We start from the raw sequence: 17,591 nt of genomic DNA on the forward strand, positions 1-17,591 counted from the left end.
TTCTCCATGACAACAACTGAGGAAGAACACTCAAACAAGAAAAAAAGACATTTGGCCAAATACATGAAAATATGATACCTGTGTATGCCAAAGACTTTAATAAAAATAATGAGACTGTATACTATTTACATGTAAAAATATTTTTATTCTGGGATATCGACTCTTTCTAGAGTGGGAACTGTGGCCCCGGCCCATGTGGAGAAGCAATCCCCAGGGCTTGAGTAAAGCCATTCCTCTTTCCTAAAATAAGTGGAAGTTATTCCAAAGGAAAAAGGAGAGGCCAGAGAGATCTGTACAGGACCTCTCTTCCACAAGGTGACTGGAGGCAGGGGCAGGGGGAGCTAGAGAGGGGTCCAGTCTCTGCAGCAAACACTAAGGGCTTCAAAGAACTTCCTGGACATGTTCCTCCCAATATGGAGCTAAGAGGGTCAGGAGGTATCCAAAGGTCCAGGAATAGAACAAGAATGGGTGACTCTAGACGTGTTTGTGTATGGAAGGCTCTGACCTGGCCCTGTCCTCCAAGTCTCTACCCTGGCCTTTCACGAAGAGAAGTTAGCCTCGACAGGAGGGCCGGAATTTGGTTGGAATTCTTCCTCTGTTCTGCACTTTGAGAAACCTCTAAGTTTTCTGCTTACCCTATGTTCCCTTTGGCCAATGATCCCACTTCCTGAGAACAGGATCTTGGTGGCCTTCTTGGGAATCTCCTAAGAGATAAATGCTTTGTGACTGAGACAAGCTCAGATAAACCAATAAAGGCAGTGCATCTCACAGTCAAAAATAGAAGTTGGAGGACCAACCCTGTAGAGTTAGGCACTACCACTGCTCAGGCTGCAGAAGAGGCAATTAGTCAGGGCCCGCAGAGATTCAAGACAACTTATTAGTCCCCCTTGCCCAGTACTCTGGTCCTAATCACAGTCTCTCACCTTTCCCAGGGTTAGCCTGTGTTTCAAATGCATATGATCTGCGCTGGGGGCACATAAGGGGGTCAGGAGGTTGGAGTTCTCTGGGGGGTAGACTAAGCCGACTCCGAGGTCCAGACCCCTCTGTTCCTTCAGATGGTAGCTCCAGGCAGCTAAGGGGCCGGGGACAATAGGCAGGGATCATGTTACAGGGGGAGGTTCTGGGGATGAGGCTGTAGTCCCCACCCCCAGTACAGGTCTGGGTCCTCCGAATTGCCTGAGCCTCAGTCCTCTGGCGATCCCGGGCCAGGGCCACAGCAGCATCAAAGGAAAGACTGCCCCCATTCCTCCAAGAGGATCGGGAAGCTCGGGACCCCCAAGCCCTTTCCCCAGGAGTCCCATCAAGCCGGCCAGGCCTTGGGCATGGGTTTGCAGGTGCCACGTGGATCTTGCTACAGATTGCACCGGGCATCTTGGCAAACTGTGGTTTGGGGGGCACCACAGGCACAGAGCGGACCTGTTGGACCTGAACCAGAGTGGAAGCCAGGCGCATGCCCACACCACCAGCTGAGCCAAGGGAACAGGGGCACAGATCACAGCCCTCTGGACTGGGCTGCCCCTCAGCCTCCATCTCTTCTGGCAGGGGTGGATGTGGGGCTTCCTGTTCCATCTCAGAAGATTGGGTGTTGCCCTCTTTGGCACTGTCAACCTCCAGGGACTCTATGCCTGCCCTCTCAGAAAGGGTGCTTTCTTCTGAATGGTCACCTCCAGCCCTCTGGTCTCCCTCAGCCTCTCCATCCCCACTCTTCTGTTCCTTGCTGACCTCCCCTGCTCTTCCTTCAGCTGCTGCTTCTGGTCTTCTGCTGTCTTCACCATCTTCTGGGTCTTCTCTTGCCTCGTGGTCCCCATTCCCCTTCTGTTCTTTGACTTCATCCTCTCTGCCTCCCTCTGCTTCTTGTTTGTGTACAACTTCCCAGCTCTCCTCAGCAACTCGGTATTCCTGGGCCCCATGCTCTGGGTCCCTTTCAGCTTCTAGCTGGGCTTCCTCTCCTTGCTTAGCCTCTTTTCTCTCAATATCTCTTTGCTTCTCCTTGTCTTCATTCTGCTCTCCTCCTGGTACCTCCACATCCTCAGCCTCCTCCATACTTTCAGCCTCCTTCTGATCTTTGGACTTCTCTCCCTCGGCCTCTGTCTCTTTCCCACTCACTTCTCTCAAACTGACCGTCATATCTTGGCTTCCCCCAGCCTCCCCTCCTTCCTCACTGGCCTTTCCAGCCTCCACCTCAGTCTCTGGACTCCCCTCAGCCTCTTCCCTGATGTTCCATCTGCTTCCAGGCTCACCCTCCTTGTCCTCCCCATTGTCCAGGCATGCCTGCTCTTCCTCAGCCTGTCCAGGAGCCTGTCTTCCACATCCTGCTGCCCCTTGCTCCAGACTCTCTGCACCCTCCCAGGTAGGGGGTTTAGGTCCCAGAAGGGGACTTAGGTCATCATAGGCACTCAGGAAGACTTCCTCCCCACTTTCCTCCTCTACTTCAGGCCTGGGGCCAGCAGAGTCCAGGGAACAGCAGCTGGGAGCCAGGACGAACTGCGCCTCATCCAGAGACAGATCATCCAGCGGCGGCTCCACAGAGAACTCCTCCACCTGTAGGTACAGCACTGTGGCTCAGGACCAGGATGCCCTGTCCACCCTCTGGACTCCATACCATCCCCAAACCTATCCCAGCTCCTCCTTACCTGAGGCCCAACTCCCAGGAGCTCCTCCAGGTAGCCCATCCCAGGGTCGTCCTCCCCAGGGGAGAAGGCTGCTCCTGCTGCTCCTGCCTTGGCCACCTCCCCATCTTCCACCCCCACCCACTCAGGCTCTGAGCTGCTTGAGTCCTCTAGGAAGGAGAAGGAATCCTGCACCTCCTGGGACAGGGAGTCCTCCAGGGCAGGAGCCACGTCCAGCGGGACTGAGTCAGCCAGGGGACCTGGGGCTGGACTTGCCTCCGACTTCTCATCTGTTGGGGGAAAGGTACCCAGGAATGCAAACGTCAAGGCTAGCCCTGACCCTTTTCAATGTGAGTCTTCCTAGCATTGATATAATAGGGGCCCAACACTCTCAGCATAGGTATTCTACATGGCTGATTCTCTCAGACCAATATCTCTAATTATTTGCTTATAGATACCTTTATTGAGCTTCTACCAGCATTATGCTATACATTTTACAATGCATTGTCTTATTTTCTCCACAAAACAAATTATTATGTAGGATATCATCCCTGTTTTACATATGAGGAAACTGAGGCTCAGAGACATTAAGCAATTTGTCTAAGGTCACACAGCCAATAAGTGGCACAGCCAAAATTTGAACCCAAGTCTACTTAACTTTATAGTCCACATCCTTACCTGCTGTCCTATGCTGCCTCAGAATTTCTCATCAGTGACACTTCAAGAACTGGAGTCAGAGCAAGGATCAGATCCCAGCTCTACCACTTCCCACCAAATTAATGACAAATTGCTTAACCTAAGTCTCAGGTTCCACTGCTGTAGCATAAGGATAACGGCAATACCTATGTCATACGATTATGAAAAAATGATGCCTGCAATGTTCCTAACACAGCTCTTGGCACATAGGAATCCCTCAAGAAATGTTAGCTGTTAGTATTAATGCTACTATTATTATTGCCATCATTTATTATATATTCCCACACTTGTACTTAGTAATCCCTGCTGTATGTGTCTGACATAGACTCCCATGCTTGGGTTCATCAGTGATCTGAAGGCTGCCAGAGATCCCCTCTCCATGGATTTCACACAACCTGATAATATTACTGGATTCCCCCACCCTGAATCTGGGGAGGCAGCTGAAGGTAACGACCTCAAAGCCCAAGGGCTAAGTCTTCTGCCCTTCCCAGGGTGGATCCCCTAGCATCATGCTTCAGCCTGGAGTTCTAGAGCCCTTTCCCAGTCCTGGGCAATCCCTGGGTCCTACCTGGGGGGCCAGGGCCAAGGCCAGGGCCAGGGCCAGGGCCAGAGGCAGGGCTTGGCCGGTGCTGTAGAGCAGGGCACTCAAGTCCTCGGGTGAGCCTGGCCAAGGAGACGTTAGAGATGATGTTCGGGGGCACGTTGAGGATAGAGGTGATGTGCAGTGGGAGGTTGACATTGTAGGGGTCTGAGATGTGGAAACCAGCACAGCGCTCTGCTCGGCTGCTACCCCCAGCCCGGATGGCTGACCGCCCAGCTCGTGGTGTGCCTGGCTCAGAGTTTGTGCCTCCCAGTGTCTCTGCTTCAGGCTCCTGTTCACCCTCTGCTGTCTCCATAGAATCATTCTCCAAGCTTTCAGGCAGCAGTGGGCTTGGCTGGGGACTGCTGGGCCCCATCAGCCCCTCTGGCTCTGTGGAGGAGAGAGGGTCAGGTAGGCAACAGCCTACACTCCAAGAGGCCTCAGGAAAGCTCTGGAGAATACCCTCTGCTTTTTCAGTCCTGAGAGACAGGACACCTGGAAGGCACCAGGACCAGCTTCCCTTGGCCACTACTGCAAACCTTCCACCCAGCCAGCAGGTCAAAGGTCACCCCACCTACACATACGTAGGCTACCCCCTTTCTTCCCTGCAGATATAGTCACTGGTCATCACTACACACACACACAGCACATCCTCCTTTCTTGTACAAACACTCATGAGGACACACATAGATTAGATGATAAGCTCACACTGTAAATTTAGCATCTGGCACTGTGGCTGTTGTATAATAGGCACTTACTAAATGTTTTGGAAATTACTGAACACAGTTGGCCACAGGTAAGACACCCACAAGCCCATGCTGTTGGTCACATGGCACACGTGTACACACACACACACACACACACACACACACACACACACACATGAGTGCACACCTGTACTCACCATCACTGGCCCCAGCTGCAGCACTCAATGAGTCCATGCTCTTAGCTGGCCGCAGCACCCCCTTATTGGATTTGTCCTCTGCAAGACAGGGACATGTATAGAGCCAGAGCCTTGCACACCCATGGCAGGGCTCCCCCCATCCCCCCAGACTTACCCCTGTCCTCAGCCCCCCGTGTAAATTTACGCTTTGTCTCATGGCCAGAGCGGCCCAGATTGAAGATAGATCTCCACTTCCTGACCTTCAAAGACCCCTTCCTCCTGCAGGGAATGGAGAAATAATTGGGGGTTGGAGCCTGCTGGTCAGTGCAAGGGAGGAGGCCAGGGAGCCCAGGGAGGAGGCCTTACTTGTGCTCTGCAATCTCAATGATAGTGTGGTAGGGCCGGATCTGTGGGGGCCCATCGCCAGCCTGCAGGATGCTAGGCAGGTGGTAAGGCAGGGGCCTGGGCATAAGGTCCTCAGGGCTGCCTGATGCCCGGGCCCCTGGAAGTGATCGCCATCCACTCTCCATCTCACCACCTGGAAAAAGAAAAGGAATTGGCCAACCAGGAATGGAGCTGAGACAGGGACCTCAGGAGCCAAGCCCTTCATCATCCCTCACCAACTACCAGGCTAGGGATGTACTCAGAGGCCCCTGGAGACAGCCCCTCCACATCCAGCTCCTCGAGAGGGTGTCCTCATGGACAGAGAGGGCCAGGAGATCCCAGGACATTGGCCTGGTAGGATGAAGGTGGGTATGAGTCATCACCAGCCTTGGGAGCCAGGGTTGTGGTTCAGAGGTCAAACTATGTCCTGGACTAACAGCAGAAGAGTCCTGCTCAAGACCTGACTGTACCATTATCTCTCCAGGGTCCTCTCCACATGACCATCACCAACATCTCTCTATGAGACTCAGTTTTCTCATCTGCAAAATGGGAAAACTGAACTAGTTGATCTTTGAGGCCCTCTATTACTGGGACATGACTCCCCAGACAGAAAGCGGTGATATGTGGTAGGCAGGAAGTACACTGACCAGAGAGGGCAGCACCTCCAAAGAGCTGGTCCACATGCGTGAGGATGAACTCGACGACGATGGACTGCACACGCACTTCCATGAAGGCCGCTGTCCCATTGAAGCCTGAGGCCTCTATGTCCTTAGACCTACAAAGATGAGGAGTCATTCTCCCCCCAGCCCCACCACATTTTCCCATCTACATTCTCCCTGAAACTACCTTATACTCTCTCTCTCACATGTCTTCACCCCATCTCCACCTCCAGGAAGGCTTCTTGGATACACTCCTCAGGATTAGTCTCTACTTCCTTTGCACACTGGGGGCCTTGTTTATGATAATGAATAATGAATTACAGAACTTCTCATAGTCTGCCTTGTACCACAGTGAGTGATATGCAGGCCAGTTCACAAATAGACTGCAAGACATTTGCTCAACAAACATTTGGCAAGGACCTATCATGTTCCAGTACCTCAGCTTAGTAATACAGTGTAGGAAAACACAAAGGCCCTGCCCATAGGGACTTTACTTGATCTCAGAGAAGGGGCTCAGGTGGGTGAGCCTTCCTTTCTCACTGGGCTTCATGAGACCCCATATCTCTCTCCAGTACACCCACATAGCCACTCCTCATCCTGGGAGCAGCTTCCCAGAGCTAGTCTCTCCCAGGATTCCCACACATTGCTCACACATGTGCCCACCTCAGCAGGTTAGGGGCCCATACGATGGCCAGGTTGCGGGCATGCATGTTGGTCTGGGCACTGAATGAGGCCATGTGCACCAAATGCCGCATGAGGAACTCCAGGGTCCTGCAGAAAGTGGGGGCAGGGATGACACAGGGAACAGCAGGGCAGTGCTAGGGCTGGGGCCTGGGAGCTGGATGGGCCAAGCTGAGGCTCTAGGTGGAGAGAGAGACTGAGCTGTGTGGGGGAAATCAGGACTCTTGGGTTTAGGGGGGTGGAGTCCCACATACCTGTAGTTCAGGACAGGGAGATCTCGAAGCACCTCTAGGATCTTGACCAAGCGCTGAGGCTCCAGTTGCACAGCCACAGCCTCCTGACCGGGGGGGGGGGGGAAGGTACAAGAAGCAGGAGTCAGTTACCCAGCAATGCCCTTGCGTACTCCCCAGAGCTTGAGCCAGACCCTCAGGAACAATCTGTGCTATACCCCACTTTGTCCACCCCAGATCTTCCAAGGCACACTGATGTAATAGAGCTCAAAATCTGGAGCCCACGAAGGAAGGTGGCTGAATCTTGGTTATGCCACTTCAAAGTTTTTGTGACATTGGGCAACTCAATGCTACTCCCTGCCTTAGCGTCCTCATCAGTAAAGCTCTGATACATCACTGGCCCTACCCTGTGGGTACCCCGGGGACCACAGAGTTGTTTCAGGGTAGCCAGGAAAGCCTACACCCTTCCAGTCTGGCCTGTGCAGACTGAGTGGGGTGCTGCCACTGTTCAGGGTCTCTCAACACTGTTGTTCTCACTAAAATGCAACTTATTTTTAAAGTGTTACTAAATTCAGGAAAGCATTTTTGTCGTGTGTTTTCTCATTCAAAAGACGTTCCACATATAGTTAATGGAGGAGCATCCTTGAAAAAAGTTGACATGTAAAAAGTGTTCTTATTCTCTTAAGGGTAGGGAAGCTCTGATCTAGGTTCTTTCCAAGGGCCTTTCAGTTCTGACTATCTGGCCTTTACCTCCCTAAGTCTCACCACCATGCTGTGTGCAGTCTGCAGGCCTTAGGGGAAGGACACAGCAGAGGGAGAATGAAGAGATGAGGGACAGGGGAGGGCAAAGGTAGCAGGAGCTAGGAGATTTGGGGAAGAGGGGTCTTTTCCCCAATAATACTTTACTGTGGTCTCTGTCATTCATGGTCACTAGGACTCTGGGTGGCATGTAACACACCTGGGATGTCAAAACTAGAGCGGCCACCCCAAGCCCTGTCTTCCACCCCCCTGCCTCTCAACTCACAGCAAACTTGTCATAGAGTCGGTAAGTGAGTAGGGGATCTGGCAGTTCTCTGAAATAGGCTTTGCACAGGGAGGAGACGCAGTGAATGTCCTGGAGGTAAACATCCCGCCGCAGGTCTGGCTTCCGCTCTGCCTCAAACTCCTGCCTGGGGAGGTGCAGAGTGGTCAGGAGTGGGTAGGGGTCGGGGGAAATGTGGGGAGAGGTAGCAGCTTTAGAGATGGGCTCCAGGCAGGGTCATGAGTCAAAATGTATGGGAGTTGGAAGGAGAATGTTGGGGTGTGTACATATGAGAGTACTTCAAAAAGTTCACGGAAAAATAGAAGTAAAAGATAATACAAATCTTTCCATGAACTTTTTGAAGTGCCCTCAAGTATGAGGCATCAATTGTAAGGCATTGTATGTGTTAACATATAGATCTGGATGTGAGGACAAGTGCGTGTATAAGTAAGTGGATCTGTGCATGAACAGGGTTAGGTATTGTAGCTGTAGTTGTGGGTAGCAATGCAGGGTGTGTAGGAGTTAGTAGAAGTGGGGGAAAGCACCTAAATGTGTGCTTCTGCATACGAGTAAAAATGGGTGGGTATAATGACTCAAATGACAAGATTACAAAAAAGGGCGGGGGGAGAGGGTAACTCTTAGAAACAAACATAACTGTAAACAGTTTCTTAGCTATGACACCAAAAGCACAAGTAACCAATGAAAAAATAGATAAATTGAACATCAAAATTAAAAATGGAGGGCTAGCCTGTTAGCTCAGTTGGTTAGAGCATGGTGCTGGTAACACCAAAGTCACAGGTTTGGATCCCCGCACTGGCTACTCACCAAAAAAAAAGTGAAGACAACCCACAGAACGGAAGAAAATATTTGCAAATCATACATGAGATAAGAGTCTAGTATTCAGATCATGTAAAGAACTCTCACAACCCAATGATAAAAAGACAAATAAATAATTCAGTTTAAAAAATGTGTGAAGGTTCAAATCCTCACACCGGCCAGCTGCAAAAAAATTTAAAAATTGGGCAAAGGATTTGAATAGACATTTCTCCAAAGAAGATAAGCAAGTGGCCAGTAAGTATGATAAAAAGATGTTCAACATCATTAGCTATTAGGGAAATGCAAATACACATCACAATGAATTATCAGTTCAAGAAAAAGAGGCTGCTTGGTAGGCTTAGCTGGTTAGAGAGTGGTGATGATAACACCAAGGTCCAGGGTTTGATCCTTATACTGGTCAGATGCCAAAAAGAAAAAAAAAGTTTAAAACCTTTGTGTGTTAAAGGACAGTATCAAGAAAGTGAAGACATAGGGCCGGCCCATGGCTCACTTGGGAGAGTGCAGTGCTGATAACACCAAGGCCACGGGTTCGGATCCCACATAGGGATGGCCAGTTAGCTCACTTGGGAGAGCGTGGTGCTGACAACACCAAGTCAAGGGTTGAGATCCCCTTACCGGTCATCTTTAAAAAAAGAAAGTGAAGACAGGGTTGGCCGGTGAGCTCACTTTATTAAAGCATGGTGCTGACAACACCAAGGTCATGTGTTTGGATCCCTATAATGGCCAACTGCCAATTAAAAAAAAAGAAAAGTGAAGACAACTTACAGAATAGCAGAAAATATTTGCAAATCATGTATCAGATAAGAGTCTAGTATTCAGAGGATGTAAAGAACTCTCACAACTCAACAACAAAAGGACAAATAAATAACTCAATTAGAAAATGAGGGCTGGCCAGTTAGCTCAGTTGGTTATAGTGTGGTGTTATAATGCCACAGTCCAGGGTTCAGATCCCCGCCAAAAATACATCAGTTCACACCACCCAGGATGGCTATAATCAAAAAGACACATAGTAGGGCCGGCCCGTGGCTCACTTGGGAGAGTGCGGTGCTGATAACACCAAGGCCACGGGTTCGGATCCCATATAGGGATGGCCGGTTGCTCACTGGGTGAGTGTGGTGCTGACAACACCAAGTCAAGGGTTAAGATCCCCTTACCGGTCATCTTTAAAAAAAAAAAAAAAAAAAAAAAAAGACACATAGTAAAAAGTGTTGGCAGGGATGTGGAGAAATTGGAACCCTCACACATTGGTGGGAATGTCAAATGATATTAGCTGCTATGGAAAACAGTTTGACAGTTTCTTAAAAAGTTCAACATAGAGTTACCATATGAGCCAGCAATTCCACTCCTAGGTATATACTCAAAACAATTGAAAATATATGTAGCCATCAACTAATGAATAGATAAACAAAATGTGATATATACAATGGAGGATTATTCAGCCATGGAAAGGAATGAAGTACTGGTACATGCACAACATGCATGAACCATGAAAACATTCTAAGTAAGAAGATCCAGACACACAAAGCCACTTATTGTATGATTCCATTTATAGGAAAAGCCCAGAATAGGCAAATCCATAGAGACAGAAAGATTAGTGCGTGGAGGAGAAATGTGGAGTGACTGCTAATGGCTACACGATTTCCTTTTGGGATGATGAAATCTTCTGGAATTAGATAATGATGATGGTTGCACAACCTTGTGAATATACTATAAACCATTGAATTGTACATTTTTAAATAGTGAATTTTATGGTGTGCGAATTATACCTAAATTTTTTAAAAAGCTGGGTGAGCGTGTGTGGGAGTGGTGTGTGTGTGTACTCGTGCATGCATGCTATGCGGGGGGAATGGGGCCATGGTCTCCACCTTTCCTGAGGAGACTTTAGAGCACTTCTCTAAGACAGTACCTAGCATCTATGTTTCCTTGTCCCCACCTCTTCTCACCCCTCCTGTCTGCTCTCACCAGTACCTCTTACAATGTCCCTCTGGCTCCCTGGCCTCCTGGCTCCAGAACCCTCCCACTCTTCCTGACTCACCGGAGCTTCTGGATGTTGGAGGAGACCCCTGAGAGGCGGTAGATTCCATCCACCACACCATACTCCTCCACAAACTCTGCACAGCTCCTTAGCACCTGGGGCACTGGGGACACAGATGGGGCAAAGGAAGAGAAATCAGAAGGTCTGAGAGGTCAGGGACTGTAGGGGGTCTGAGAAATGGAAGCATCAGGGAAGGGGGTTTGGGGAAATTGAGGGCAAAGCTCATGGAATAAGAACTTGTCAGATAGATTCTTAGAGGTCATCTTCTTCAATCTGCCAAGGCTTCTACAGTATCTCTGCCCAGTGGGTTCTAGAGCCTCAGCATTAAACCCTCCAGTGAGGGGGAGCTCACTGCCTCTCCAGACTGCCCATTCTTTTGTTAGAAATTTCTGCCTCTGTCAAACTGAAATTTGTCTCACTGTAATTATTAGTTGTTACTTCAGAATTTGTAAAGGGGCAGCAATATGGTTGGTAGGGAAGGCAGAGTAAAGAACTGGTTTCAAAAGTGTATTTACATAACACTCTACATAACATGAAGGAACACTGGTTGTCTCAACCAAAGTGGAATAGGGCTGATTGGGATGGTTTCGAAGACTCCCCTTTGGTAAGAAAACTCATGTTTCTGTCATAGGAAAGTACATGAAATACTGACAGACCTTCAAATAGGTCAAGGAGAGAAACACCTATGTGCCAAGAACTGAACCAACTACTTTATATATGTTCTGTCATTTGTAAATTGAGTATTCTAGTCCCCATTTTACAGATAAGAAAACTGAGGATCAAGAAGTAACGAGTGCCCAGCAGCAGTCAGTGAGAGCCAGGATTCGAATCCCAGAGTGCAAAGAGCTGTCTTAATCTCTCCCGACCCCAGGCCCCCACTCCTACCTGTCACTAGACTGTAAGCTCCTTAAGGACAAGATCTAAGTGTCATGCATCTTGACATTCCTCACATTATGTGATGTGGTGTCTTAGACATGATAGATCCTCAGAAACCATGTGTTGAATCCCATCTCCACAAGGCCAAGTAGTTATCTTTCCAAAGTACCTCCCTGCTTTAAATCCTTTGCTACACATACAGCCTGCTCCACCTTATCCTTAACCTCATTGCTTACCTTACAGATACAGAATGACACGTAAACTCCTCAACATGTTATATGAGACCCTTTGCAAACCAGGTCTAGCCTCCATTCCAACCTCATCTCTAGTCAGTTCCCTGACAAATCCTATGATCCAGCCCTTTGCTGGTCCATGAACAAGCATTGGCACCATTGCCCATGTTATTTCCTTTCCTGGAAATACCCTCTCCTCTCACTCTGTCAGTTGAACTTCTATGCATTCCTCAGAACACATCTCAAACATCACCTCCAATTCGAACCCTTTGCTTATATCTGTATTATAGGTCCCACAGTTCTTTGCTCATATCTGTATTATAGTACTTATTGCACTTTGCTATGATTAGTTTCTTTTGTATCTATACCTTCCGACAAATAGTAACATCCTCCAAGAATTTAGCACAGTGTTGAAACAGAACATGTACTCAGTAAATGTTTGTTAAATAACTCAATGAATTAATCAATTAATTATGAGAAGTGGTTACATCCCTTGGAGATTCAATAGAGAATATTGCCTGTGACAAAACACTGGGTCCTATTAACTTGGACTCACCAGAGAAATCCCTCCCATGTGTCAGTGTCAGAAAAAGCTGTGTTTCTCCTAAGCCACTTATTTTTTTTTTTTTCTTATGGGCCTTAGGAGTCCTGTATCTGATTATGTTTACCTCTTTAACCACTAGGAGGATCAGAGCCTACTTCTGGAAACCATTTAAGACCACCGGGTAAGTATTTCTGGGTGCTGATCTTTCCCTTCCTCTTGTTTCCCCTTCAACCCAATGTCTTCAATCATTTATTCCATCTTTTTGTAAAGTTTTGGATTTGGGAAGTCATCTCAATCTCCTTGCGGAATAAAGTATGATAGAAATATGGAATGAAAGGGAGCTGGCCCGTGGCTCACTTGGGAGAGTGTGGTGCTGATAACACCAAGGCCATAGGTTCGGATCCCTATATAGGGATGGCCGGTTAGCTCACTTGAGAGAGCGTGGTGCTGAGAACACCAAGTCAAGGGTTAAGATCCCCTTACTGGTCATCTTTTTTAAAAAAAGAAAGAAATATGGAATGAAGGAAATAATCAATAAGTCCATCAACCACTATCTTTCAACTCTTCTCATATGACCTGATTTCTAGACCCTTCACCCTCCTTCACACCACAGCCAGGACTTGGGTGGGACAAGGCAGGCATCTAGAGTGCAAAATTTAAGGAAGCACTTACTCTCAGGGTCATACAAGTGCCAACGGTGCACATGCGCAATGTTGAGAGTGAATACCTCCTTAAGAATGAGGCACCTCGGGCACTTGCACGACTCTGAGAGTGAGTGCTTCCTTAAATTTTGCACCCAATTCATCTCTCTTGCCTCACCCTGGTCCCAGCCCTACTGTTCACTGTCCACCCCTTCAGGATATGCTCCCATTTGCCAGGATCCCCGTGACCTTGGGTTCCCAGCAGTGAATGCAGAGATAGGGCGGGCCATCCTTGTCCTCATTCCAGATGCCGCTCTACTTGTGGATGCCAAATTTTACTCCAATTTTTCTGATCAACACTTTAGTCTGTTGACTCATAGTCTGCTGCCACCTAAACTCCCAGCTCCTTCTCACATGAACAGCAACCAAACAAGGTCTTCCCCATCCTGTGCTTCTCTGTTGATTTTGAGCCTCCAGAAAAGGCCTTTAAAGAGGGCATTCAAGAGCCTATGGAGTCAGAGCCATAGAGGGAATGGGCCAAGAAGGTGGGGGGGGGGGGAAATAACAGGGTCAGAGTGATGGGTTTGTAGGGGGAACTAGAGATCAGAGAGATGAGGTCAGAAATAAAAGTTAGAGACAGGGTTGGGGTGATGGAGTCAAAGGGATTGAGACATCAAAGAAATGGAGATGGGGTCAGGGAGGAGGGGCCAAAGTTTAGGGACCTGGTGAATCAGAAACCTGAACAAGGTGTAAAGAGATAAAGATTAGGAAAAGGAAGAACTCAGTACATACAAGCCTTGGGGAAGGAAGAGACCCACTTGGGGGCAAACAGGTGGGAGGGAGGGCTGAGATGGAGCAAGGCTGTGAAAATGGGGGGAATCAAAATGATCAGAAACACAGATCTCCTTGGCCTGGGCTTTCATTTCCTTGCTGGGTGTTGGGTTAAAGAGAGATGCCATCACCAGCCCCTCTCTGTCCTTCCACTTTCCACCTGTTGCACCAAGAGATGTGGGGAATGGAGGTGGGGGCCACCACTGCTGCTCTGGTGCCCAAGATCACTCCACCCCTGGGTGAGGTTCCAGTGAGGAACAGGAGGTACTTCTCTCCTGTACTGGGATTCAACTAGGATCAGAACCCCATAACCAGAGCATGTGCCTCACCTGCTGAGAATGCAGACAGGAGCCAGCAGGAGTACAGGAGAGGGATCTGGGCTGGCTGTGGGTTCAGTGATTCAAGATAGGGTTGGTAGGTGGGCCACAGGAAAAGGCAGCTCTCAGATGAGGAGGCTGGACTGAGGGTTTGCCGAGAGCTGAAGAACATCAGCCCCAATTAAATTGTGTGGTCCTTGGCCCAGAATCATCACTCTCTAGAAGAGACCCTTGTAAAGACTAAGCCCTGTGCTGACAGCTGTGCCACATCTACTCTGCCCAGTTGAAGACGAAGGTGCAGAGAAACCCACTTCAGTTGTTTAACACTTTTCCTCAGGCCTGGGCTTTCCCTTCATGGAGGCCAGTGGGGATGGGGGCTCTCCTTGGGAGGAGAAAAGGGGAAGGTGTCTGGGGAGGCAGGGGAGGAGCCAAGAGCAGGAAATGAGCTGGGAACCACCATTGCTGTCCCTCCACTGCAGGCACCACAGCCCAGAGCAGAGGAGGGGACAAAGAGGAAATGACAGATTGGGGTGGGGTGGGGTGGGGTGGAGGGGAAGAATCGTGCCTTTCTCTGGGAGGAGCTCGAAGTGCCAAAAACAGGCTGGGCTGGACAGCCAGGATACCTGGGTTCAGCTTTAAATCAAATCAAGAAATGGTTTTGAGCCGCTACTTCATGCCAGGCACAGCTGTGAGCTTGATGTTGTCCCTAGTCCTACTGGCTTCCAAGCCCACTCCTAAATAACTCAGGGAAGGAGCTGGGTAAGCTCCACAGACAGTCCCCACACCCACCCTCCTTTGGACCCTCCACCCCCAGCTTCAAACCAGGCCCCAAGCCATCTCTCTCACTCTTCGGTGTTCCTTATTTCAGCAGTTTCTCCCCTCGCTCTCCACTTTGAACCTGTTTCTCCTTTGCACAGGGAGAACAGAGAATCACAGAGACCGGGGAAGAAGGCTATTCCCACCCCACATCCTCACCTGTGGCCCAGCAAGGCTGCAGAGGGGCCAGAGCCCTGTAACCTTGTCGCTGGGTGCTCTCCTCCAACCAGGAAACCCCCTTTCTCTCCAAGTGACATCCTCAGCCTCTCTTTGGGCCCTTCTCCTGTCTCCTTTCATTCAGACCCAAGGACCAGCTGTTACCCCTTCAGCCACTCTCGTGATCCCAGCCGCGTGCCCTCACCTCTGTTTCTTCCCCCTCTCCTGTGGTTCCAATCTCTCCATCCTCTCCCCTCACTGCTCCCTGTGCTCACATTCTCATCCCTTCAGCCACCCGTCCCAAGAAAGTTACACAGGAAGCCACCCTGCCTTCTCTACTGAGCCACATTTCCTGTCCTGCTGTCTTTGGGGTGGTGACCCCCAGCCACTGCTCCTTCCCCAGGAGTACCCAGAAGCTGCTTCTGCCCCTCAGACCAGATCAGGCTGGAGAAGCTCTGTGTCTCCCACCCACCCAACAGCAGCTCACATTTGGCCTCCTTACCCTCCTGGCCTGAGTGCTGCAGGTGCTCCTGCAGGTCACACCCAAACACCCGTTCCTTTGAGCTGCCCTTCTTCTTTCCTTTCTGCCGAGACTTCATGGCCGGGGCCCTAGGGCTCTGGCCCCGCCACCTCTGTCCCCCAAGATCTTTGCTGTTTCAGTCCCCCATGGGATCTCAGCCAGCCACTGGGCTTGGCCCAGCCCCCGGGGGGCAGGGCTCCAAAGCAGGGGTGGAGGGTGGCCTGGGCAACGGGCAGCAGCTCCTGCCTCTGGGGCCCTGGCCACACGGAAGTGGCCGTGGAGGAGGAAGCTGCCAGGACCCTGGCAAGAAGTTGTCTCGTGGCCCAACCTGGCACTCGCCCTTCTTGCCCCGCTCAGTTCTGGGGGGGGGGCAGGAAGCTGTGCAGCTCCTCAAACCCGCTTCCTGTTAGAGCATCTTTGCAACCACAGGGCCTGGGGTGGGGGAGGTAGCTGACATTCACATCCTCACCCGTGGCTGGGATTTTGCTCATTGGTCACGGAGAGGTGACGTCAGAGCCCTGGGGTGGGGTGATGGTGCCTGGGGAGTAAGTAGATGACTGACACCCTTAGAGACCAGAATTATTGGGTCCAAGGTGGACACCTGAGGCTCACCTGGGAGCAAGGCAGCACGGGGCTGCGCAAAGCACACCCAGGAGGGAGTATGCCCGGGCTCTGCCTCTGACAGGCCTGTCACCTCAGTCACATCACTTCGCTAAGCTTCAGTTTCCATACATATGAAAATGGAGGGAGCCGATAGATGATCTTTAAATCCTTCCAGGTTTAACAGTCTGTGCAACTCATTTGTCTTGAGTTTCAGTTTCTTAATCTGTAAAGAGGGTATGCTGCTGTCTACCTCGCTCAGCTGTTGTTGTGAGTCTCCAGTACAATAAAGGATTTAAAACACTTTGCAAACTAAGGCACTGGCTATCCCGAAAGGGGTTCTGAGCTCTACCATCCTCTCTGGAGACTTTCAGAGATGGCTGAAGGTCTTGAGGAGGCCAATTCTTTCCGCTTTCCCTTTCAGCTACAGGCATCCTAACTCCTCCATATTTGGGACCACAGGGGGAATGGTACTAAGACAGAGTATGGGATTTAGGCTCACACAGTTCAAGTGGCAAGACAGGAACCAGACAGAGCACAGGTTTTATCTGTTTATTTAAAAACAGAATATCATTTTATGTACAAATATGCACATATTTACACAAAATGTACATAATAGGATCCCAGATCTTCAGGATCCACATTCAAAGTCCTGGGCTGGCTGGGGAACATGAGATGGGAGCCTCTCCTTTTGTCCAGAAGTCCAGCAAATTTTAGGCCTAGCAGGATTTGGGCACTAAATCTAGGCATTCTGACTAAGTGTGTCTCTAGGTAGACCAGGTAAATATAAAATTCATCTAACTCTAACCCTCCCCCAGAGAAACTGTCAGAAAAGAGCCCTGAATTAGCGACCCAAAAACTCCTGGGGGAAAAGGAGACATTCTCACTCCCAGCACTTCCTTCACCTCACCTGAATTCCTACTCTCCCTTGGTCTGAAATCACTACCCTCTCTCTCCTACACCACAATTGAACCAGAAGCTCTTGTCACCAAGTCTCAGTAACTCCCCAAGGGACCACAAACAACTGTGGATACAACTAAAAAGAGACGAGTCTAGGGGAAGAGTTGAGGGGCCGCAAGGGTCAAGGACCCTCCCCTGTCCTCCCTTTGCCAGTAACCACAGGCTCACACCCTTAATTCCAGACTCCACCAGATCTCAGGCTCCCACCCAAGGGGCTGCCTCCATGAATATATCTTAGAAGGAGCACCTTTCAGAACTACAGAAATTAACTCCTGGGGTGGGTTCTGAGCCAGATCTAGTTGTACTGAATTCCTATGTAGGCTGGCCTCACCATAAGCAATCCCAATAACAAATATCTGGACAAATCAAAAGTGTTTTAAAGGTTTTCTCTCTTATTAGAGGATTTGGAGCAGTATTCCTGAAAGAAGCTCTCCTGTGCCGGTTTATTTACAGAAAATATGTACATGCAGCAGGCCCAGAGG

At 49.7% G+C, this 17,591-nt stretch overlaps 1 protein-coding gene across 2 annotated transcripts; it reads right to left on the reverse strand.

The window, feature by feature from the left end:
* Nucleotides 1-909: 909 nt before the first annotated feature.
* ARHGAP30 (Rho GTPase activating protein 30) lies at nucleotides 910-15,628 on the reverse strand. 2 transcript variants are annotated; one of them, XM_063106892.1, is made up of 13 exons: nucleotides 15,532-15,628; nucleotides 10,616-10,718; nucleotides 7,747-7,891; nucleotides 6,747-6,829; nucleotides 6,475-6,582; nucleotides 5,800-5,927; nucleotides 5,135-5,306; nucleotides 4,944-5,047; nucleotides 4,790-4,867; nucleotides 3,874-4,275; nucleotides 2,634-2,899; nucleotides 2,196-2,541; nucleotides 910-1,556 (listed from the first exon to the last, which is right to left on the reverse strand). In XM_063106892.1, the coding sequence occupies exons 1-13, from the start codon at nucleotides 15,626-15,628 to the stop codon at nucleotides 910-912; spliced, it is 2,679 nt and encodes an 892-aa protein (XP_062962962.1). The 2 variants fall into 2 exon arrangements, with proteins under 2 accessions (XP_062962962.1, XP_062962961.1); XM_063106891.1 differs by having other exon boundaries at nucleotides 910-2,541.
* Nucleotides 15,629-17,591: the final 1,963 nt, after the last annotated feature.

This window comes from Cynocephalus volans, chromosome 8 (assembly GCF_027409185.1).
Source record: "Cynocephalus volans isolate mCynVol1 chromosome 8, mCynVol1.pri, whole genome shotgun sequence".
NCBI classification, from domain to species: Eukaryota; Metazoa; Chordata; class Mammalia; order Dermoptera; family Cynocephalidae; genus Cynocephalus; species Cynocephalus volans.

Excerpts from the sequence above, each read along its gene's own strand:
- ARHGAP30 (XM_063106891.1), bottom strand. The coding sequence starts at position 15,628 with ATGAAGTCTCGGCAGAAAGGAAAGAAGAAGGGCAGCTCAAAGGAACGG. Across the intron at positions 5,048-5,134 it reads ATTGAGATTGCAGAGCACAA|GAGGAAGGGGTCTTTGAAGG; the intron begins GTAAGGCCTCCT and ends CATTCCCTGCAG. Across the intron at positions 4,276-4,789 it reads TGCAGCTGGGGCCAGTGATG|AGCCAGAGGGGCTGATGGGG; the intron begins GTGAGTACAGGT and ends TCTCCTCCACAG.